The sequence below is a fragment of the Cetorhinus maximus genome, chromosome 13 (genome assembly GCF_964194155.1).
Source record: "Cetorhinus maximus chromosome 13, sCetMax3.hap1.1, whole genome shotgun sequence".
NCBI lineage: Eukaryota > Metazoa > Chordata > Chondrichthyes > Lamniformes > Cetorhinidae > Cetorhinus > Cetorhinus maximus.
The window spans coordinates 93,727,541-93,750,254 of NC_135891.1; the positions used below are offsets into that span (position 1 = coordinate 93,727,541).

Here is a 22,714-nt window from a genome sequence, read left to right on the forward strand (position 1 = left end):
ATAAGTTATCACCTCAACCAGTTGCACAGTCACATGGGATGCTTAATCTTTACAGCCTCAGTACTCTCTCATGGTGTCAGCTGTCACTCAGTGGCGGCACCTTCTGTTCTGAGTCCGGAGATTGTGGGTTAAAGTCCCACTCCAGGGGTGTAATTTAGGCTGACATTCCAGTGCAGTACGGAGGGACTGCCGCACTATTACACGTGCCATCTTTTAGATGAGACGTAGAACCCGGGCCCCATCTGACTTCTCAGGAGGATGTAAAAGATCCCATTTTGTGGAAGAGCAGGGTAATTCCCCCTGTTTCCTAACCAATATTTATCCCTCAACCAACATCATTAGGACAGATGATGTTACTGGAATCTTGCTGCATGCACATTGCTTTGTGTTTCTGTAGGGTCACCTGAAGAGCAACTGCTTGCAGGCCTCGAGGTACAGAGTCCATTCCCTTCATACCACAGCACCCAGCTGCAGCAAGCATCAGCCCAAGGCAACTGCTCAAGGAGACACAGTTAGACTCAGTTTCCCATCAGACTCAGTTATCTCCACCTATTACTGGCTTCTTGTCCCAACAACCCCCCACCCCTTAAACCAGCTTATATTTCACCCCTTTCCCATTTTTACTTAGTTCTGTTGAAGGGTCATGAGGACTAGAAACGTCAACTGTACTCTTCTCTGCCCATGCTGCCAGACCTGCTGAGTTTTTCCAGGTATTTCTGTTTTAGTTTTGGATTTCCAGCAGCCGCAGTTCTTTGCTTTTAGACTCAGTTTCCCTCTAACTCAACCAGTCTCTACCTGAGCATTTTATATCCCCCTCCCTGACCCAAATTCTCTCTCATTGAGAGAGAATTTCTCTGACTCAGTCTCTCGCTCTCTGGTCTTGTCCCTCTCGGGGACACCATCTCCCTCTGTTTGTACAGTTAATGGTTTCATTAGTGGAAATTAATCACTCAAGGGTTCAGCATGCGGCCCCGACTGTGCCAGCACAATGGGGAGCGAGGGGAGCAGTGGGGGGTCTGCATGTGGAATCGGGGATCAGTCAATGCTTGTGTATTACAGAGGGGAGCTGTCCTTCCTGGGTTTGGAGTCACACCTCGTTAGCAGCAGGGTCCGAGACCCTCACACCCACTAATTGGCCGCTTGCATATTCCATTCTAATGGGCTGCACAGAGGCCGGAGTGCGGATATATTGCGGCTCCCTCTGTGACCGGGGACCTCAATGCCCACCCCAGCTGTGTAAGTGCCATGTGCTCCAGGCTCGGTGCCTCGCTGCTGCTCCTGCTCGTGTCTCTGGGACCGAGTTGCGCCGCCAGTCTGTCCGGTCACAGCCTTCAGGTACGGTCCGAGGCATTGAAGAGGCTGCTGGAGGTGTTCGGCATGGAAGACGCCCCGCAGTCCCCTCCCAGGCTCCGCCACCCTCCTCAGTACATGCTGGACCTTTACAACACGGTGGCAGATGTGGACGGAGTGACCAAGGAGCCCGACCTGCTGCTGGGAAACACGGTGCGCAGCTTCCTGGACAGAAGTGAGCGCCTAGCTGTCCCCTTGTAGCGTTGGGTGTTAGAAACGGTTACTGACAAACGCCCCCCAGCCCACCCCCCCTCCGCTCACCTTTGCACCTTTTCTTTCTCAGGCCGCAGTCAGCAGTTCCAGTTCTTCTTCAACCTGTCCAGCGTGGCCAAGAGAGAGACCATCTTGACCGCTGAGCTACACCTCTTCAAACTGCGAGCTCGACTCTCACAGGGCACCCTGTACCACAGGCAACACTTCTATCAGGTAAGAGGGCGTCCGAGAGGCAGGGGCCAAGTCTGATCCATTCAGTAAGGCAGCCAAACCCGAAATTCAAATCTGCACTGACACAGAGTAAGGGAGATAAACTCGGGGATAGAGAATCCGAGACTGAAACAGAGACTTAAAGACATTCCGAGAGAAATAAAAACAAACTGAGGAAGAGAGTGTGGCAGAGACAGCAAGAAATTTAGAGAAAACAGAAAGTGAGAAGTACGAATTCAGAAAGGGCACTCAGAAATTGAGAGAAACCAGGTTTATGTGGTTTTACACATGCCCTCCCAATATAGGTGGAATTTCCTGTATATCAACGTGCAGAGAGATGTATAATCGGGGCAGAAAAGATAGAGGAAACCCATTAGTATCACTAATATAATTACGCCACGCTCGAATTTCCTCAGTTTTTTACGCCTGCCTAACGATGCCAGTGCTCAAACGCATCACTTTCTTGTGGCTCCATATAGCGCTGTACCCATGAACCTCCTGCAACTAGACTGGTTCAAAACAGGTGTAAAGCTAAACCCAGACTTATAGGTGCAACGAGAGTAAAGTGAGTTTTCTGTTTTTTTTAACCACACTGAGATCTGCATTGAATTTTCTGCTGCTTTTGAACGCATTTTTATAATCTAAGAATGGGGTCATTTTGGCTCTGCAGGATTGTGTACAGCAGGTGAAAGTGAATTGACAGGCCGTTTTAGTGTTTCCAGTTGAAACTGGGAAAGGTGGAAAACAAGCTGCTCATTCGCTATTGTCCATTATCATACAAAGTCAACGTTGACGCCAATGTGCCACCTGCATGTTCTTAAACCTAATATACATGAATGATGGATGGCTTGAAATTTTAGATGTCATACTTAAAGGAATGAATCCATTGGGCCCCAATTGTTTACACAGATTTCTTCCAGGTTTATGCATCAATTATATCAGTGAGATTGGCAGGAAATTTAGATGCAAATAGACATTAGAAAAATGATTTGATTGAATGATGATACTGGGTGTAACTTCCCGATTACAGCCCCCACAGGAAATTCCCCTCAAACTGCCTATGCAAGAAGCTGGAAACAAGTGCCAAGTTTTGAAGAATCTATTTTCACAGATTCAGTAACTAAGAGTCCTGGTGACTGTAGCTTTTTGTATCAATTGGTTGTACATAATGTTAGGATAGTTTCTCAGGCAGGAATAATGGAAATAGGTGGGAGGAAAGTAATCTGCTGCCCTATATTGGAAGCAAAGAACTTTTTTGCATTCAGACCTGTGGAAATGCCCTGTACCGGAAGCTGTGCACTCATTCCACTTTGATTATTTTCTGGCTGTGTTTACAATATAATTGACTTTCACAACTTGTCTGGTCTGTATAATCTGTTTTAGGTCAGTGTCTACCAGATATTGAACAGTAATAAAACGTCTACAGCAGAGGGGCAACAATTGCTATCATCCAGAGTACTGGCAGTCCATGACAGCACATGGGAGGTCTTCACAATCACTCAGGCTGTAAGTTACATCGCATTACTGTATTCAATAATACCCATAGAAATAACATTTTGATCCCCTGTCATGTCTACATGACTAATCACTATTTCCTCTGGTACTTTGCAGAAGTAATCATGTTGGCCTCTTATATCATTAACTTTGGCAGCATCTACACAAACCATTGTTATAGCTGCAAGGCGTAACACATTCATAGAATGATACAGTACAAAAACACTGAAGAATCAGAGACTGATGGATTAGTGTAGAATAATGTGAATAAAATATTTTTTTTCCTGTCTGAAGGCTCCCACTTTTCCTAAAATTCAGATCAGTTGAACAGCGACAAGTTAATTTTGTTTTTAATTGGCCGTGTAAATATGTAGGGTTTACTGTTGAAGTTTAAATTGTAACAATTTTGACAAATGCTACTGTGCCTATGTTAGCTCTTTGAAAGACCCTTGTTAAAGCTAAAGAAAGTTATGCTGAATCTTTATCAAGCTCTGGTTAGGCCACAACGAGAGCATTGCATCCACACTTCAGGAAAGATGTGAAGCCACTTGAGGGTTCAGAGGAGATTTACCAGAATGGTTCCAGGGATAGTGGGGTGGGAGTTTAGTTATAAGATTAGGTTGGAAAGGCGGAGGTTATTCTCCTTGGAGCAAAGGCAATTGAGGGTAGATTTGATAGAGGTTTACAAGATTATGACGGGCTTAGATAAGGTAGACAAGGAAAAACTCTTCCCGTTAACTGATAGCACAAGGACTAGGGGACAGATTTAAGATTTTGGGCAAGAAATGCAGAGGGAATGTGAGGGAGAACTTTTCACGCAGCGAGTGGTAATGACCAGGAACTCTCTGCCCACAATGGGGGGGTGGAAGTAGCAATAATCAATGAGTTCAAAAGGAAAGTGGATGGGCATTCGAAGGAAATAAACTTGCAGGGCTACAGGCATTGGTCAGCGGAGTGGAACTGACTGGATTGAGTCACGAGGAGCCAGTACTGACTTGATGGGCTGAATGGCCTCCTTCTGTGCCATAAATGACTCTATAAGGAGTACTCACACTGATTGTTATAGCTTGGGAGTAACCACGCCAACCATTGCTGTACCAGCAGCAGTAAGTGAATCAATGCTTGTTATACCCAAGGGAGTAACTATTCAGACCCTTGATATATCTCAGAGAAACTGCACAGAAGCTTGTTATAACTTCTCAGGGAAGATGTTTCTCCTTGCTGGGGATAATAGAACCAGAAGTCACAATCTCTTATTCATGTTCTTGTACTGTGGGAGAAACAGCACTGATCGTTCAGCCTTTACCAATATACAGGGCAGAATGTGCATACCAACCAGCACATTTGGCACATGGATGCCAGTTGTGCTCCTGTATGATGGACACTGTATCAACAAGCTTCTAGGTCCGTGTGAGGATAAAGACCTTGTGTCGCTAAAAATAATGCCAGAAAATAATCAGGCTAAGTATACTGAAAGCTACACTGGATTAGTACATGTGATTAACAGGCATGGCTCTGCAGCAGATCTGGCTGAATGGTCTTACTTGGAGGCCAAATGAGTGGATGGAAAATAAATTTCACAAGTATATAGAAGATAGTGTAGGACTAGATAAAGTTGAAGTGGCAAGAGATCAGAGCAATATAGATTTTATTCATAACACTAAACCAATGTCAACCACAACAAAGAGCACAGAATGCTTAATTATATTCCACAACCAGTTGAGTATGTCAAAAGATATGCTAAAACTGTAAAATGATCAGAAACCATTCTAAGTACTGTGTTCAGTTCAGGCACGAGGGGAATATTCAATCCACGGGGATGGTACAAAGAAGTCATTGGGCTGATCCCCAAAGGATTGAGTTTCCCAAGAATGGCTTTTTAACCTTAAAAGCTGACTGAGAGGGGCCTAGTTTAAATTAAGTAGCATACATAAAATATGTTTCAATATATGCTAGGATACTAGAACAAGAAAGACATAAGCTAAAAATGATGCAAGAAAAATTTAGGACAGATGATAAAAACTTCACACAAAAGTGAATGGGCTTTCATAAAATGAAGGGGGTGGGGGGTGGTGAAAAATCTTAGTCTTTCAAAAGACATAACTTGATAGGAGTTTTCTTTAATTCTGGATGGATGAGCGAAGCTGAGCCCAATGGCCCCTCAGACGTGTCCATCTTGCAAGTGGAAAATGGAAATGTCACAGTGGTACAATAGGAGGTGCTGTTCTGAGGCTGAGGGTTAAAGCACATTGTTTGGGCTGAGTAAAGGGAGATTTTTTTTTCCTCTGCATTTGACACCTGCTGTGCCTGACCTGTCAGTGATTAATGAGACACAACAGACGGAGCCCTACACTGCATGAAACACTTGCTGTACTTGACTGATGAAAGATTTGTCTATTTGGCAGGTCTATGCCTGGACACAGGATAAAAAGAGCAATAAGGGCTTGCTGGTCATTGTGCGAACTCTGGCTGGGCAGCAACTCAACAATCACAGCGTCCGCTTTGCCACAGGGAGAGACCATCATACCAGCAAGCAACCAATGCTGGTCCTCTTCACAGATGAGAGGAGAGGGATTGCCTCCTCCACTTCCTTAAAAGGTAAAACCTTTATGATTGGTATCAAAGAGTAGGATCCACCTCACTGCTGCACTGATTTTGAACACACTTATAACAAGCTGTCGTTGGGCACGTGCCTGAACAAGTTGGTGTAAAACCTTAGTTAGGTACCCTCTGGAGAGTCTGCTCCAGATCCATTTAAGAGTGTCAAAGCTGTAATTCCATTCATTTACATAAAATAACGATCTAACTTTTAATTTCTGATGGCACGAAGGGTTTACGCTATATGCTGCTCAGACGTACAGCATGGAAGGTTGTAGGTTTAACTCCTAATCTGTTAGCATTAGCTTGGTCAAGTGCTCACCCTCAGTGCTGCCAGGCTGAGATAGGGAGAGAAACCAGCCAGGGCAACCACTTCTATCTGCTATAAAGGACAGGTTGCCTCGTTCAATCTCCTTCACCTTATGTGGTAGCTACTTATCTTTATAATCCCAATTACAAATCATTTAATATCCTTACTTCCCACGCAAGTATCTACTGGCTTTTCAAAATTCTAAATTACTTTGGTGTCTAACCCATGACTAAGGTACTTATGAGAGGGTGTTGGTTAATGACAGGATTTGGCTGTGAATAGACAACTAATGTTTGAGGTGGGTTGGGTGAGTTACTGGAGAACTGTCTATTTTTTTATTCTTTCATGGGATGTGGGTGTCACTGACAAGGCCAACATTTGTTGCCCATCATTAATTGTCCTTGAGAAGTGGTGAGCCACCTTCTTGAACAGTTGCGGTCCATCTGGTGCAGATGCACCCACAGTGCTGTAAAACTGTGCACAAGGACGGAAGCCAGTGTGGTTTTACAATGATGAACAGACTGGCATCAGGGTTCTTACTTTACTATTTCAAATGATTTACTGCAAAGCAGTAATATCAATTGCAATAGTTAATAACAGTGCGCTGACTGGAAGGCATTCAAGAAAGGGAGCTGACTGAGGGTCATTAACAGGATGCTAGCTGGGAGGAGTTTGAAAGCATGACTACAATCCCTCATTCTAGGTGGATGACTCAGACACACTGACTTAAGGTTTTCCTATCAGCAGATTTATTGCCAGACATGCACTAGAAACGTTCCCTAACCTGCCCATTTCATACTGCCAGAACCAATGTATCTACATGACAAACCTATGGTCGGTTCAGGTTGTTAGCACTATCTCTACGTAGCCCACCTCCTGGAGTGGAAAATTCAGCTCAGCAGCAGCAGGTGTAAAAGTCAAAGTTATTCTCTCTCTCTACCTCACTGTACTAATGCTTCTTTAAGGGATTAAGCAAACAAATTTAGACTTTCATTTGAAGTATTACCGTAATCCAGCATAGTAGCACCCAACTTTTTTCTAAACTGATTTCAGTCAAGGTGACAGTTAACCAAGTACAAGAATGAGAACGCTGAATCCTTGCTGACTGTCCAAATACAGAAAGTACTAATAAAAAGAGAAAATGCTCAGGTCTGACAGTATCCATGGAGGGAGAAACAGAGTTAACATATTATTTCTGATGAAAGGTCATCGACCAACATTAACTTTGTTTCCCTCTGCACGGATGAAATAATAAAAAAATGCTGGAAATACTCAGGTTTCCACCATCTGCAGTATTTGCTTTTTTTAAGCAGAAGGTGCTGGTGCCTGTGAAATTCCAACATCAGCATCTTCAGCAAGGACAAAAGATTTTTGTTTTTAAATGGCACCTGGAATACACGAGGTGCCTTAACTCATTATATTGCACACTTTCAGATGTGGCCACAGAGACTCCATCACTCCCTTATGCAACACTCAAGAACAAAGCAAGCCAGAACCGGAACACAAGGTCCTTGGGCTTCCAAGCGTGTCAGAGGTATCCTCTATATGTAGACTTTGAAGAGATTGGCTGGGCTGGTTGGATTATCTCCCCTCGAGGTTACAATGCCTACCACTGTAAAGGAGCATGCGTCTTCCCACTGGGCCAAAATATGAGACCCACCAACCATGCCACTGTTCAGTCCATTATCAATGCTCTTAAGCTAGCCAATGGCGTGGCATCTCCGTGCTGCATCCCAGACAAGCTCTTTTCCATTAATCTTCTCTATTTTGATGACGATGAGAATGTGGTCCTGAAACAGTATGACGACATGGTTGCTGGCAGCTGTGGGTGCCATTAACCTATTATCGGCAGCTTTAATTCCCACCCAATTGTACCAAGAAGGAAATTATAACTACCAGTCAGAGCCATAACCATGCCAGTTTTGCATAATGACTGGCTCGAGGTGAGCAACAGGCATCCTCAAAAGATCTGGAAATCGTGGGACCAGTAGGAGTCTCTTCAAAATTGCAATCATGAAAGGAAGGCGTCTGAGAAATTGAATTTTATAAAAATGGTCACTCCATAAAGCAAGGGTGTGTTGACGGCACAGTTAGTTGTAAAATATGCATATGTGTATATAATTCTATATAGATGTATTAATATATGCAGCTTCACGATTATTGGCAGAGTTTAATCATTGTAAATTGATGTATTATACAGAATAAATGAATACAGCATTGTAAGCTTGGGTGATTTCTACACATTGTAAACTTCCAAAGAATAATGAAGAATGAACAGGGTAATCCCTCTCAGGCATTCTCCTCCTCACTTGCTTCCAATCTCATGCCCCACTTGTGGCACAGGGAAGAATACCCTTTCCACTGTTATGCTATTGCTCCCCCTCCTGTTATTCTCAGTCTTGTTTCAGTTATCTTCAATTTTATTCTTCATTAGTTCACACTCCGTTCACTGGTCATCATCACTCATTCTTTCCACCCCTCAATCCTGTTCTCTCTCTCTCTCCTCAGATTCTTGATTCGTTATTCACTTTCCCCCCCTTTTGTTATTAGACTCCAAGTCTCTGATGTCTATCTTCTCAATGATTCACACTCTCCACTGCTAACTGCAGTTCAGTTTTCGCACTTCGGCATTGTTCTCTAGTCACTCGTTTCAAACCCAATTATTTTCTCTTGCTCATGTCAAGTGATATTTTCACTTTCCTTCACTGCTTTTCTGTTATTTTCACAATCTCAAAGATCCTGTTATTTTCTTATAGTCATGTCATTGTGCTGCTCATTCTTGTTATCTCACAATTTCATTCAGCCCTTCATTTCCTTAAATTGTATATGAAAGTGGATAGACCAAATGTAAGAGCTGATTTTCCCTCCCCCAGCTTCCTCTAAAAAAGCTTGGGCACAAATAAGGCAAAGTATGCTCTGCCTTATTTGCCCTGAACCCGCCTATATTGCTGCATTCAGGTCACTGACCAGGACCTAACCTTCTTTAAACATATGACCATCTCTTGGCAAGAACTTGTGTTTGGAAGAGGAGAAAGGCTTGCAGGAGTGGTAATAGCTTTTGACTTTGGGGCCTTCCGGCTGCTTTTTCACAAACTCTGGCTGGCTGCTTTAAATGGAAGCTGAGTATTTTTAAATATGGAGACCATATTAACCTGTTTCAAATCTATTGATCCCTCCTTGTCCAGCAACACCCTTAATGATTGTCAATACTACACAAATCTATTCTGTTTAGTATGATGGGATAAGTACCATCTATTCCTGGCATCTATTTAAATATAAAAGCTTTCAGTCAGTCTAGGACTGATATCTTTAATCATGCAGAACACTTACTCTTTTGAGCAGTCATGTATTTTTTAACTTATTTGCATTGTGAAGACTCCCAGGTCATCTCTGAATAACCTTGCGCTGAAGGAACTTCTTACTGTTGTAGTTTGCACCTGCAGCCCTGTTTTTCTTCATCTCCCTGATCAACCTATTAATATTTTTTCTATTTGCTGCAACGTTGACCTGAAACGTCAGCCTTCCATGCTCATGCTCATGCTCAAGCCATGCCGTGAGGCTTGGACCCGCAACCTTCTGAAGTCAAGGGACAAAGAAAATAAATAAGAAAAAAAGATCCACAATTCAGATCAGATAACCAGCCCCAATGAGTCATTGTACTGCCAGGCATAATAATCACTTGTACAGAAAGGTACATACAGTAAAACCTAGATTCAGTCGAGTTGAGTGACAACTGAAACAGTTCCAATAACAATTCAAAAGGTAGGAAAAGACTCAACCAACAATCACAAAGGTCAGAAAAAATTGAGCTTAGTCAAAAAGGTAAAGCACAGTCTTCCCTAATCAATGACTACCCTTTTAAAACTTGAGGCCCTGAAACTGGACCCCTACAGGCAATTAGCATTAGCAGGCATTGTCACCAGCTTTAAATTCAGTTTAACAATTTCTGGTCGATGTCAATTTAATTGTATTTATTGCAGACTTTTTGTATTCTTGTCATTTGTGAGAGGAGGTGGCAGACAAAACATGATACAGCACAGGTCACATTAAATTAGTAAAATTAGGTTATGTGGGATTACATAAAGAGGATCATCACTTGAATATAGGTCATTAGGATCTTACACATTACACAAGTTTTCCTATAAATCTTACCCTTTACCACCAAGTCCATAGTGCAGTACCTTATGCATAGCACAAAATCACTTGTGCATGTAGGAACAGATGCATTATTACTGCCCAAGGCCCCCACAAGCAGACGCTAAGCTGAATGCCTCAATTGCATTACTCTCAGATAGACATGGCAAATAATGTCCCTTGCTACTGAACAGATTGACAAGCAAGAAGCATTGAGGGGTGTGGAGTGATTTTGGTTCAAGCGAAAAGGATACAAAGCACGTGTTAATTGATATCTGTGGCAAAAAGGTGACTTCAGGAGGCATTAAAAATCAGAATGGACTGAAATTTCTGATAAAATTACACACAAACATAATTTAATGCACACCATCCTACAATGCACAGAAGGATAATGAAGTGAGGTAGAAACTAATACGTTTGAGATAGAACAGTGGGTCCCCCGGAGTAAGTTTCAGGTTGGAATTAACCACAAGTTCAGACAGTTAGGTTTCCAGTCTTCCTTTGTTCATCACAGTACAGGTTTCAGGTCATATCTTGCTGTGTATTTGTAATTATGTAAAAGTCAGTTTATATTACATTGCTCTGTAATTTATATTACAGTACTCTGAAACTTTTCGTAATGTCATCACACCAACTAAGATGATACAAGTCATTGGGTGGTGATGCTTGCCATGTATTAGAGTTATAGGCTGAGAGATAATCTATTTTGTGTAAGATATCGACCCTGCCTAATCATGTTGGTACTTTCTTTTATGCCTACACATACTAATCCCACTAGCAGCATGATTGAAAGGCCTTGTGGTCAAGGGTAATATTCAAAATAAAAATTACAGAAGTGTCTTAATGTAGTCATTTAATCTGCAAACATTCAATTACTCAACAGGTAGAACACCCTTATTATAAATTATACAAAATGTACATACACTTATATAGTGAGAATCTCTGAACACAGCTCTCCATCTATAGTTAATTTGGCCTCTAGTGAAGCTCGGCTCCATTTCAATCCAGAGTTCCTGGAAGAATAAAGTGTATTGAAATTCTCTGAGACATACAAACAAGAAGCAGATATGATAACAATATGCAACCCAAGAAACACGGTGACTACTGTTGTCCCCACTTTTTTGGTGTTGCAGCATCAGCACCAGAACCTGGGAAAGTAAAGATGAAGGAATTCCTTCCAACAAATTGAGTTAGGGAGTTTGAAGAATCTGAACATGAAAGAAAGTGAGACACACAAACATATACAGAAGGAAAAAGGCTTACAGACACAGAGAGAGAGAGAGAGAGAGAGAGAGAAAGGTTAAATCAAAAGCAAAATACCGCAGGTGCTGGAAATCAGAAAGAAACAAAATGCTGCCAATAGCGGGGTAAGGCAGAAAATGTAGAGGGACACAGTATTAATGTCTCAGGTCAATGATCTCACCATGTCTCAAAGTAGTTCACAGCCAATTAATTTATTTTGAATTGTTTGTGAGAGGGAAGTGAGGAAGAAGTGTAACGACTTACTAATTGAAGTGCAGACCAGGCAACATGGATAAGCAGAGGGTTTGGAGTTCAGGATCACAAGACATTAAAAGCAGCAGGATAAAATCATAAAAGAAAAGCTAATAGAATACTGGGTTAAGAAATATGGAATAAAAGTAATAATGGAAGGGTTAATAAAATCATAGAATCACAGTTGGGTACAATGCAGTTTTGGGGTCCACAGTATAGAAGGGTGTTGAAGCAACTGAGAGGGTACAGATTTCACTGGGATGCTGCCTCGCATGAAGAAATATAAATGTAAAGCCGGACTTGAAACATTGAGCGATTTGATAATAAAAGGTGCCCCAATCTCATTTCTAAAGGTGTTTAAGGTTTTTTTTAAAACTGCTGATAAAAAGAGACATGCCTAAGCTTTCCATCTTGCACTTCGCAAGAATACCAATCTAAGGGGAAAACAACAATTTATACTGTATGTGAAGAGAGTGCTGATTAGTTGGCAAGTGGCATTGCCATGGAGAATGCACCAGTGGTGGTGACTGACAGTTAATTGCCAAGCATTGTTTGAAATTTAAACTAGGCAGCTTGTCCCTGATTGGTCAAGGCATTGCTCTGAGGAATGAGTTAGCAAACAGCTGTCACTTATTTTGTTGAGCTGAAACAGGCACAATGTGTGTACATGTTCTTTCTGTAAAGAAAAGAGCCCTGTGTATAAATATGTAGCTTCCAGTACATGCAAACGCATTCGTTAGATGTGAGCATCACTGGCAAGGCCAGCATTTGTTGCCCATCCATAATTGTCCTTCAGAAGGTGGTGGTGAGCTGCCTTCTTGAACTGCTGCAATCCATCTGGTGCAGGTATACTAATAGTGCTGTTTTAAGTATGTTGATATGTGCTTAAAATTATGAAGGGATGAGAAAGTGGAGAAAAACTATTTACAGTAACTGAGGGGGTCTAAGACAAGGGGACATAGATAAAAGATTAAATGTGAGATGCTTAGGACTTAAAATATTGTGAAGCTGTGAAATACACTACCAAAATCTGATTGAAGAATAGATTACATAGGTGGTTGAGGGAATAGGACGGACACATTGTATTAATACTATTTATTGCTTATGTGGGAGATTAATGACAGCTCAGTCTGTGCAATTCGACAAGTTTGAGCCTTCACACCAGCACCCAACTCGAGGTAACTCTGTCTGCTGCACCTTGCATCAATAAGGCCTCTGGGTGAGCTCAAGTTACATGATCAATCTGTTTCCTGCACTCCAATGTCCATGAATTACGAGGGAACCAAGTATGAATTAATGGCAGCAGCATGAGAAGAAAATAGCTACCAGATCAAAGGTACTGGTTGCTAAACACAGGGAGGGAACACTCACCTTCCAAAAATGCAAATTCATCTGTGGCATCAACTGCATTATCTAAAAGAGAAATAAAAAGGCATCATTCAGCAACATGGACAACTCCCAATCAAAACCACAATTGACTATTTCACCAAAGCAACAGTGCCTGCACTCCAGCTTAGATCAACACCACAAAACCCAGTCACTCATACACACTATAATCCCATGAACAAAGACCCTCATGTATGCTCTAACAACTTGGTAAGAATCTGGCTTAACAGAAGCTGCTGGCAGACTCACCTACGTCCTTCCGTTGGATGGTTTTCCGCTTTCCCTGTAATGCGGATGTGTACGCATCCTTTGCGATCACTTCAACGAACAGCTCCTGTCAGCAGAAACCAAATACATTTAGTCACTGGGGTACCGAGATTGCCCAGTATACCTTCCCTCTTCAGAGATCCAGTACATACTTCCAGTAGGCCCTATACAGCTCTGGTATCTTTCTTGAGCAGGCCCAGCATTTCTTCCCTCTGGCGGCCCACGAGGTCCCTCCTCAGGGAGGAAAGTTATCTTTGCCTCATTAGTAAACAGTACCAGGAGCCAAGATGGAAGCTTTTCTTAAGTCTTAAACTTCATTAATCCATTCTTATGCAAGATGATCAATGTCACTGTTTAATACCAGAGATTAAACGATTATGCAAACTCAAGTAGAATCATCAGGTCAGTCTGTACAACGGACCTGACACAACAATGTAAATGAAATGAAGCTTAAAAAAAAAAATCACAATATGTCAAGTGCCAAACAGAGATATATGAAGAGAAGATCATTTAGCCTAGGACTTTACTCTCTGGAGGAAATATTTCAGGGGATGGGGTGGAAATAGAGGCTTGATATAGTCATTAAACTTGTTTACAGATGTGGAGACTTTGGATGTTGATGGGTTCTTCTGTCAGCTGTAATATTTGAGGACTACAGGACACAATTTAAAAGTTATGATGGTTAATATGTTCAGGAAGATAATTTTTGTAGAGATTACTGATGTATGCTGGGCATGAAGCCATAATAGATTATTTAAAAAAGGATGGAATAGTGTTATTAGTTTCAGAATCATGATTAGATTTGAATGGTAGACTAGATGGAAAAATAGTCTTTGCCTCTCCAGACAATTACTGTACTATGTTACTCAGCAAATTGTGGTTAAGTCAAAGAATCCATCTTCACCAGTCAAGCAATGCCTCATTTTTAAAATTCTCATCCTGGTTTTCAAATCCTTTCATGGTCTCAACCCTTCCTAGCTCTGTAATCTTCTCCAGCCTACAATCTGATGAAATATCTGCACTCAACTAATTTCAGTTTCTTAAGCATCCAAATTTTAATTTCTCCACCGCTGGTGGCTGCGCCTTCAGCTGTCTAGGCCCAAAGCTCTGGAATTGACTCCTTAAGCCTCTCTGCTCCTCTACTTCTCTGTCTTCCTTTAAGACATTCCTTACTGTGTCACCTTATGTGGCTTGGTGTCAAATTTTGCTTTATAACCCTCCTGTAAACACTTTAGAACATATTATGTTAAACAGGTCATATAAAATATGAACTATTGTCATTATTCACTTATCCCATGCAATTAGTCAGTCATCCTATTGGTTACCATCACAATGACTGTGCCCATTGCGGCTAACCCGCATTAATGCAGATCCCTGCTCTTTAAGATGACACATGGTAAGTGATTGCCCGAGTTGATACACTGTACTTTATGATTGATGATGACCAGGAAGGTAGCCCTATAAAAGATATATATCGGCACTGGTATCAGCAGAATGAGAAGCATCTACTGGCAGGTTGTGCTTACCACTTTACATCTAACAACAGGGTGGATTATTTTGGGATTAAATCCCAACTATTTTACAGAACCATCAATTGGATTATAAAGAAAGACATGCTTTTATATAGCGCCTTTCATAATCTCCAGACATCTCAAAACATCCTACTTTTGCAATTCAAAAATACTTAATTGGCTGCAATGTAAAGAATTATTTTCCTATTGCAAACTGGTCTCAGGCACACCAAATGGATCTCAATTGAATGCCTAGCAAATCCAAGTACAGCTCACTCAGGTTTGATTCCACTTATAGTACATCCCAACATGTTCAGTGTGCCTAAACAATGCTGTCTCAAGTTTAACATTGGGGATGAGGATAGGGGAAGAGAAAGAGTACACATGAACACTTCTAGTAAAAATTGGATGCAGCGTGGCAAGAGCCCAGTTGTATTAGGGAATAATCCTATAATTAGAGGTTGGGTATAAGGGAGGGGTAGCACCTCTCACAGATGTGCTCTCCACACTTTTTGGAGTGGCTGTATTGGTCCTCATCATCACCCAGCTCTCGCTTGTGGCTCCAAGTAATTGTTAGTATGCGAGAAGTGCCATACGCCACTAAGCCCTTTTGACAGGTCAGCCAAACCAGGTGAGGGTAGCCATCCTGTCTCCTACCCTCGGCAACCTAGGAATTTGTCTACCCTGGCATGCAAAGACTGATATGCAAAGATCGATTCCCCTGGACTGGGTGGATGAGATCAATCTAAGGTCCGATGATCTTGGAGATGGGTCAGCATTGTGTTGTGGAACATGCAGAGCTTGACAAGACACAGAAGATGTCCTGGTGACCCACAGCATCCGGGATCTATCTCTGCCTGTCTAGACTCGTCTCACCACTGGACCAATACAGGTCAGGAAAAGAGAGAGAGGCTGACGATACGCAACTCTCCCTCACTATAATCCAATTCTCGAGCAAGTCATGTTCATCACTGTTCCATCATCTGTCATCCATCGCCTACTTTTAAAAGTCCTGTGCTGAAGGTGAGCGACACAGCAACAGGTGTGGCTTCAGTGGGAGCTGGAGCCGTGAACCTGCACACAGGCAGCTCAGGTAATAGGGTCATTTTACACTGCAAGGAAGTAGTGGAACTCAGTAGCTCAGTGACCGAGCAGCCCTTTTCAGGACCATACTGCTCACCTTCCTAATATGAGGAAGGGGCTAGAAAAGGTGCCCTAAACATTGTCTGCTTCACCTCCTTGGCCAGCAGGCCACAGCTAGCAGGGATCTCATCAACGCATTATTAGTCAATCACAAAAAAGAAAGTAAAAGGTGACATGGTCACTATTGGCACATGGAACGAGCACGTCCTCATGGACAATGCCAAAGTCAACAGAGCCAAGAGAAGAACTGCTTGTCGGTAGAGAGCTGGCTAGGTACAATGTGCAGATTGCTGCCCTCAGCGAGACTTGTCTAATTGAGGAGGGACAGCTCAAGGATATCGATGCAGGTCACACATTCTTTTGGAGTAGCCGTGGAAAGGGAGAATGGGACAAAGTTGGTGTAGGCTTTGCTGTCATGAATCATCTTGTTAATAAGTTGACTTGCTTTCCCAAGGGTGTTAAAGATTGTCTGATGGTGCTTAAACTCGCCCTGCACTGCAATAGGCAAGCAGCTCCAAGTGTGTACACCCCTACAATGATCAATCCTGATAAAGTCAAGGATAAATTCTCTGATAGCTTCCATTCCTTGATTGCTACTGTGCCAAAGTCAGACAAGCTAATCGTTTTTGGTGACCTCAAGACAAGATTTGGTGCAGATCACCAGGTGTGAGAAGGGGTCATCAGGAAAAACAGGGTTGGCAGTTGTGACACCAATGAGCTCCACTTGCTGAAGGTATGTGCTGAGCATGAGCTTTTAATTTCCACCTCTCTAATCGCAACAAGCTGTCTTGGATGCATCCCCATATGTGCATTAGCATCTAATCAACTATATCATCACCGGTCAGAACAAGAAATAGGATGTGTAAGTAACGAAAGGGCTGACTGCTCGACTGACCACAGTCTTATTTCAAGGCTAAACATCAAGATCTATCCCCCAGGGCACAAAAGTCCAGAAGCATCTCAATGTCTCAAGAATCAAACAAGCAGTCATGAAAGAATCTCTCTCATTGATGCTAAAGAGCCACCTCTGTACAGCAAAAATGGACACTCATGGCATTCACAGATATAGTGTATTCCTTTGCTCTCAGGCCTTTGGCCCTACCTCTCATAAGCATCAAGACTGATTCGATGAAAAAATGAGGTCATCCAGAAACTACTAGAGGAGAAACATCGCCTATGGGGGGCTTACCTTCATGACCAGTCATCACTATCCAAGCACAATGCTTAACAAAACATTCACAGGATCATATAATGCAAACTCAGGGATGCAAGACATTTGGCTGAATCAGAAAGCAGATGAACTTCAGTCACATACAGACCACAAAGAGTGGAAGAGATTCTACGGTGCTCAATGTTCTAAAATCTGTCTACAGGCCCCAGCCTACTGGTTCATCACCAATCCTCGGTGCCAATGAGTCAACACTGCTCACAGAAAAAGCCCAAATTCTAGAAAGATGGGCAGAGCACTTTAACCACATCCTCAATCAGCCTTCATCTATCAATGAAGAAGCAATCAACAGGCTGCTACAGGTTGCCATCAACTGCTCTCTTGATGACCCTCCCACACTGTTAGAAATGCTGAATGTAAATTCCTGTCTAGTGGCAAAGCTCTAGGAGCTCAAGCTATCCCAGCTGAGGTCTCCAGGCTAGTAGTCAATGCCTGGTCAAGAAGCTCACTGAATCTTTTCAGTCTATGTGCAAGCATGGATACAAAGGTGCCTCCATCATCCACCTGTACGAGCAGAAAGGAACTCAATCTTGCAAACAATCATAGAGGAATCTAATTTCTCTCCATTGCCAGCAAAATGTTTTCCAGAATCCTTTGAACCATTACATCTTGACCTGGATCTGCTGCTAAAGAGTCAGTGTGGTTTCAAAAAAGGTTCCAGAACCACTGAAATTGTGTTTGCAGTTAGACAGCTCCAGGAGAAATGCTAGGAATAGAACATGGAATGCTACACCATGTTTGTTGACCTGGCCAATGCCTTTGATAGTCAGCTCTGAGGGCCTTTGGAAGGTGATGGAGACATTTAGTTGCCCTGAGAAATTCAACACAATGATTCAAAAGTTCCATAGTGGCATGCTAGCACGTATCCTGGACGATGGTTTATTTTCTGACCTATTCCCAGTAACTAATGGAGTTAAACAGGGCTCCATGCTAGCACCAACCCTCTTCAGCATGTTTTTATCCACCATGCTCTCCGACGTTTTCCATGATGGTGATCCTGGCATCGCCAGATATCGCATGGATGGGAAACTGCTCAATCTGAAACCTTGTGATTTCCTGTTTGCCAATGACTGTGTACTAGCTGCCAGATCAGGGCTGGACACGCAATGTAGCATGGACTTGCTCCCCAATGCAATCAACAACTTTAGCTTTATGATCAGCTGGAAGAAACCTGAATTAATGTACCAGCCTCCCCCAGGAAAGCCATACTTTAAGCCCAAGGTTTCAGTCATATATATATATATATATATATATATATATAGACAACAAGGCACGCGCAAGAATAGCCAAAGCAAATGGAGTCTTCAGCAGACTTTGAACATCAGTCTGGGAAAGAAGAGTAAGTCTGCCTATCAAACTGAATATCTATGGAGCAATAGTCATGTCCGCTCTTCTCTACGCATGCAAGACTTGGATTGTGTACCAGCATCATGCCAAAAAGCTCAACCACTTTCACTTGAGCTGCTTTTCAGAAGCTTCTGAAGATCAGATAGCAGGACAAAATACCAGACACTGAGGTGCTCATTTGAGCAGGCATGTCAAGCATCCACACCATGTTGAGACAATTACAACTAAGTTGGGCTGGTCATATTGCCAGAATGCCACACTCACTTACCAAAGTGAATCTTCTATGAAAAGCTTGAGTCAGGAGTGCATTCTTTGAGAGTCAAAGGAAGTGACACATGGACACTCTGAAGGCTTCACTTGGGAGTTTTGATATTGACTTCAAGTCCTGGGAGAAGCTCGCCCAGGATCGCTGCACCTGCCACATCCAAATAAAAAACAGTGCAGACTCCTTTGAAAGCAAGCATATTTCAGAGGCAGAGAGAAACGCAAGGAGAGGAAATCCTGAGCCAGCAATTCATACAAAACTCAATCATTTACAGCATCCTGTTCTAGTTGCAGAATCTTCCGGCATAGATTGGCCTTTGCAGTTATCTATGTAACTACCCGAGCCCTACTAAACACCCCAGCTGACAAACAGTCACCTGGAAGGACGAACATGATATTAGAGTTGCCTGTAAAATAATGCGGTTGATCCCACTTCCTTCATCTCACCGTTGGCAGCCATGACTTCAGCTGTCTATGATCTAACTCAAATTCCCTTCACAAACCTCTTTCTACGCTTCTTAAAATCTACTTTTTGACCAAACCTTTGGTTACTGTCCTCATAACTTCCTCCTTGGCTCAGTGTCAATTTTTAGTCTAACAAAGTCCTATGAAGCACCTTGGGATGCCCTACGATGTTATCTATAAATGCAAGCTGTTTTTGAATACAAGTTTGTTAACTGGGGCATAAGCAATGGAAAAGGTGAAAAGAAGGCAACAGGTCCACAGCACCAGGGGGCTGAGTTATGAATTGCTTCAGCTTCAGAGTGTGATTAGAGGGTGCTCCTTTATAGGGGTCACTGGGCTGCTCCACAATGATCTGTACAGGTCATAGCAGTGCCAGAGAATACAGAAACAGGAGTAGGCCATTTAGCCTCTCAATCCTGTTCCACCATTCAATAAGATTATTGCTGATGTCAGCCAACTCCATATTCCTATCTTTGCACCATTTCCCTTAATACCTCAAAATTATTTATCTACCAACAATTGCCATTTGTAGATGAGTTCAAAGCTTCTACTGCCCTTTGTGTATAGATGCGCTTTATAATTTTTGAAAGGTCTGGCTTTATATTTATGGTCATGCCCCCTTGTCCTAGACACTCCAACTAGTGGAAATGGGATGGATAGAGAGAAACCATCTGTATGACCTAATTTTCCAAATTCCAGGGAATACAACCCAAGTTTGTGTAATAAAAACAGGAAGTGCTAAAAATACTCCAGCATCCGTAGAGAGAGAAAGTTAATATTGAGTCGAATATTCTTCAGAAAAGTCCGCAGTATCTTGCTTTTATTGTAGGGTTTAATTTACACTGTATTCACTTTTTCGTGTTTAATATATGTAGTATTTAGCTTTTACTTTAGTGTTTAATTCACTGCCACTTCTCTTCCCTACCTTGAAGAAATTCTGCTACAATTGGCAGTATTTTGCTTCTATTCTAAGTTTGTGTAATCTCTCCCTGTAATTTAACCCTCCGGTAAATATACACTGCACCCCTCTAAAGGTCAGTATATCCTGAGCAAGGATAAGCAGCGCTGGGCAGGGGTCCAGGAACTCAGGCAAAGAGCCATCAATAGCGGCGGTGACTGCACCACAGGCGGCCTCAGTGACAGCCTCTGACAGGCGGCTGCTCCGGGCCGAGGTCTCCGGGCCGAGGCTGCCCCACACACACACTCACCGTGGCTTTGCCGATGGCGAAGACGGCCTCCTGACTCGCCAGCGACACATCAGTATCGGCTTTCATCAGCCCCTTGATACGGCTCAGCGGCAGCCGGAGCAGTTTATGCTGCAGCCCAGGCAGCGGGGCCGAGCCCGGCCTCTCCACCTCGACCTCGGCCTCAAGCTGCAGGCTCTGGCCCGCCTCGCCCGCGCCGCTCTCCCGCTCCTCCATCACCGGCCTTCCCGCCTCGCAGGGAGCCGGTCCGCCACAACCAATCACAACGCGCCTTCTCCCGTTAATCACGCACGGAATCGGAGCACGACCTCTACCAATCACAAGAGAGAATATGTGTGCCGTCAAGTTAATTAACCAATAGTACAACACTTTGGTCAAAAACATTGGTCCAATCAGATTGCTATCGCGAGTCTTGCTAACCTAACCAATCAGGTTAGAGACGATGCAATGAGCAGAAGTGCAGAGTTGGTGCTGGTTTCTCCAGTCTAGTTTGGTGTGGGAAAGTCAGTCGGGGTTGGATCTGGATTAAGGCTACCAATTGTGACTGAATGCACTCCAGGAGCGTCCTAAAGATTAAACTTAAATCCCTGGAGACTTCAGGACACTTGGAGTCATAGAGTTTTACTGCACGGAAAGAAGCCCTTCTGCCCATAGTGTTTGCGCCTGTCATCAAGCCCCTATCTACTCTAATTCCATTTTCCAGCACTTGGCCTGTAGCCTTGTCTGCTGTAGTGTTTCAAGTATTCATCTAAGTGCTTCTTAAATGTTGTGAGGGTTCCCGCCTCTACCACTAGGCAGTGAGCTCCAGATAGTCCCCACCCTCTGGGTGAAATTTTTTTCCTCAAATTCCCTCTAAACCTCCTGCCCCTTACCTTAAATCATTGCCCCCTGGTTATTGATCCCTCCACTAAGGGGAAATAATTCTTCCTATCCATGCCCCTCAATTTTGTACACTTCAGTCAGGTCCCCTCAGCCTTCTCTGCTCTAAAGAAAACAACCCCAGCCTATCTAGTCTCTCTTCATAGCTAAAATGCTTCAGCCCAGGCAACATCCTGGTGAATCTCTTCCGCACCCCCACCAGTGCAATCACATCCTTCCTATAGTGTGGCGAACTGCACTGCACACGGTACTTCAGATGTGGCCTAATTAACACTTTATACAACTCCACATCATAGCCTCCCTGCTCTTGTATTCAATGCCTCGACTAATAAAGGCATGTATCCCATACGTCTTCTTAACCACCTTATCTACCTGTCCTGCTGCCTTCAAGGATCTATGGACATGCACACCTGATCCTCTGAACTTCCTAGGGTCCCACCATTCATCGTGTACTCCCTTGCCTTGTTAGTCCTCCAAAAATGCATCACCTCACACTTTTCAGGATTAAATTCCATTTGCCACTGTTCTGCCCATCTGACCAGCCCATCTATATCATCCTGTAGTCTAAGGTTTTTCTCCTCGTTATTTACCACACCACCAATTTTCATGTCATCTGCAGACTTACTGAGCATACCTTCCACATTAATGCCTAGATTATTAATGTACACCACAGCAGCAAGGGATCCAGCACTGAACCCTGCGGTATGCCACTGAACACAGGCTTCCAGTCACAAAAACAACCTTTGACCATCACCCTCTGCCTCCTGCCACTAAGCCAAATTTGCCAAATTGCCCTGGATCCCATGGGCTCTTACCTTCTTGACCAGTCTTTCATGTGAGACCTTGTCAAAAGCCTTACTGAAGTCCATGTAGACTACATCAACTGTACTACCCTCATCTACGCACTTAGTCACCTCCTCAATAAGTTCAATCTGGAGGGTTGGTATTCTTACCCTGGGCATGGAGAGGGATTGGTAAAGGGGAGATTTGGATTGTTTCACCTTCAAGGTTGAGTTTAGAGTAGACTGAGGTTTAGGCTGCAGCTACGTAGATTCAGTATTATTTGAAATAGGTATCATTCTGTTTGTGCTGAAGTTGCTTCAAGTACTTTAGCCTCATGTCTCTGAAGGCTGGAATAGGGCTCACTCGCCTGTCACCCAGCACTGCACGCTTTGTTTCCAACATGGGAAATACACTGACTGGACTACACTGTTGG

General features: G+C 43.1%; 2 protein-coding genes across 3 annotated transcripts; one reads left to right on the forward strand and one right to left on the reverse strand.

The window, feature by feature from the left end:
• Positions 1–1,245: 1,245 nt before the first annotated feature.
• On the forward strand, positions 1,246–10,583 carry admp (anti-dorsalizing morphogenic protein). Its single transcript, XM_078554745.1, has 5 exons — positions 1,246–1,525; positions 1,634–1,776; positions 3,157–3,279; positions 5,673–5,865; positions 7,610–10,583. Exons 1-5 carry the CDS (start codon positions 1,246–1,248, stop codon positions 8,011–8,013), a joined length of 1,143 nt encoding a protein of 380 aa, XP_078410871.1. The 3' UTR covers positions 8,014–10,583.
• On the reverse strand, positions 8,326–20,915 carry pole4 (polymerase (DNA-directed), epsilon 4, accessory subunit). Of its 2 annotated transcripts, XR_013578488.1 has the most exons (5): positions 20,623–20,915; positions 13,439–13,523; positions 13,175–13,216; positions 11,233–11,322; positions 8,326–9,751 (listed from the first exon to the last, which is right to left on the reverse strand). XR_013578488.1 is itself a non-coding variant. In XM_078555818.1 (4 exons), exons 1-4 carry the CDS (start codon positions 20,833–20,835, stop codon positions 11,309–11,311), a joined length of 354 nt encoding a protein of 117 aa, XP_078411944.1. In that variant the 5' UTR covers positions 20,836–20,915; the 3' UTR covers positions 8,326–11,308. The 2 variants fall into 2 exon arrangements, 1 of the variants encoding a protein (XP_078411944.1); XM_078555818.1 differs by having other exon boundaries at positions 8,326–11,322.
• Positions 20,916–22,714: the final 1,799 nt, after the last annotated feature.

What these genes read in the sequence shown, in the direction of transcription:
- admp (XM_078554745.1), top strand. Translation starts at nt 1,246, where the DNA reads ATGTGCTCCAGGCTCGGTGCCTCGCTGCTGCTCCTGCTCGTGTCTCTG. An exon ending in ACAGGCAACACTTCTATCAG is followed by an intron (nt 1,777 to 3,156) that starts GTAAGAGGGCGT and finishes AATCTGTTTTAG; the next exon opens with GTCAGTGTCTACCAGATATT. An exon ending in TCTTCACAATCACTCAGGCT is followed by an intron (nt 3,280 to 5,672) that starts GTAAGTTACATC and finishes TCTATTTGGCAG; the next exon opens with GTCTATGCCTGGACACAGGA.
- pole4 (XM_078555818.1), bottom strand. Translation starts at nt 20,835, where the DNA reads ATGGAGGAGCGGGAGAGCGGCGCGGGCGAGGCGGGCCAGAGCCTGCAG. An exon ending in TCGCCATCGGCAAAGCCACG is followed by an intron (nt 13,524 to 20,622) that starts GTGAGTGTGTGT and finishes TTCTGCTGACAG; the next exon opens with GAGCTGTTCGTTGAAGTGAT. An exon ending in CATCCAACGGAAGGACGTAG is followed by an intron (nt 13,217 to 13,438) that starts GTGAGTCTGCCA and finishes TTTCTCTTTTAG; the next exon opens with ATAATGCAGTTGATGCCACA.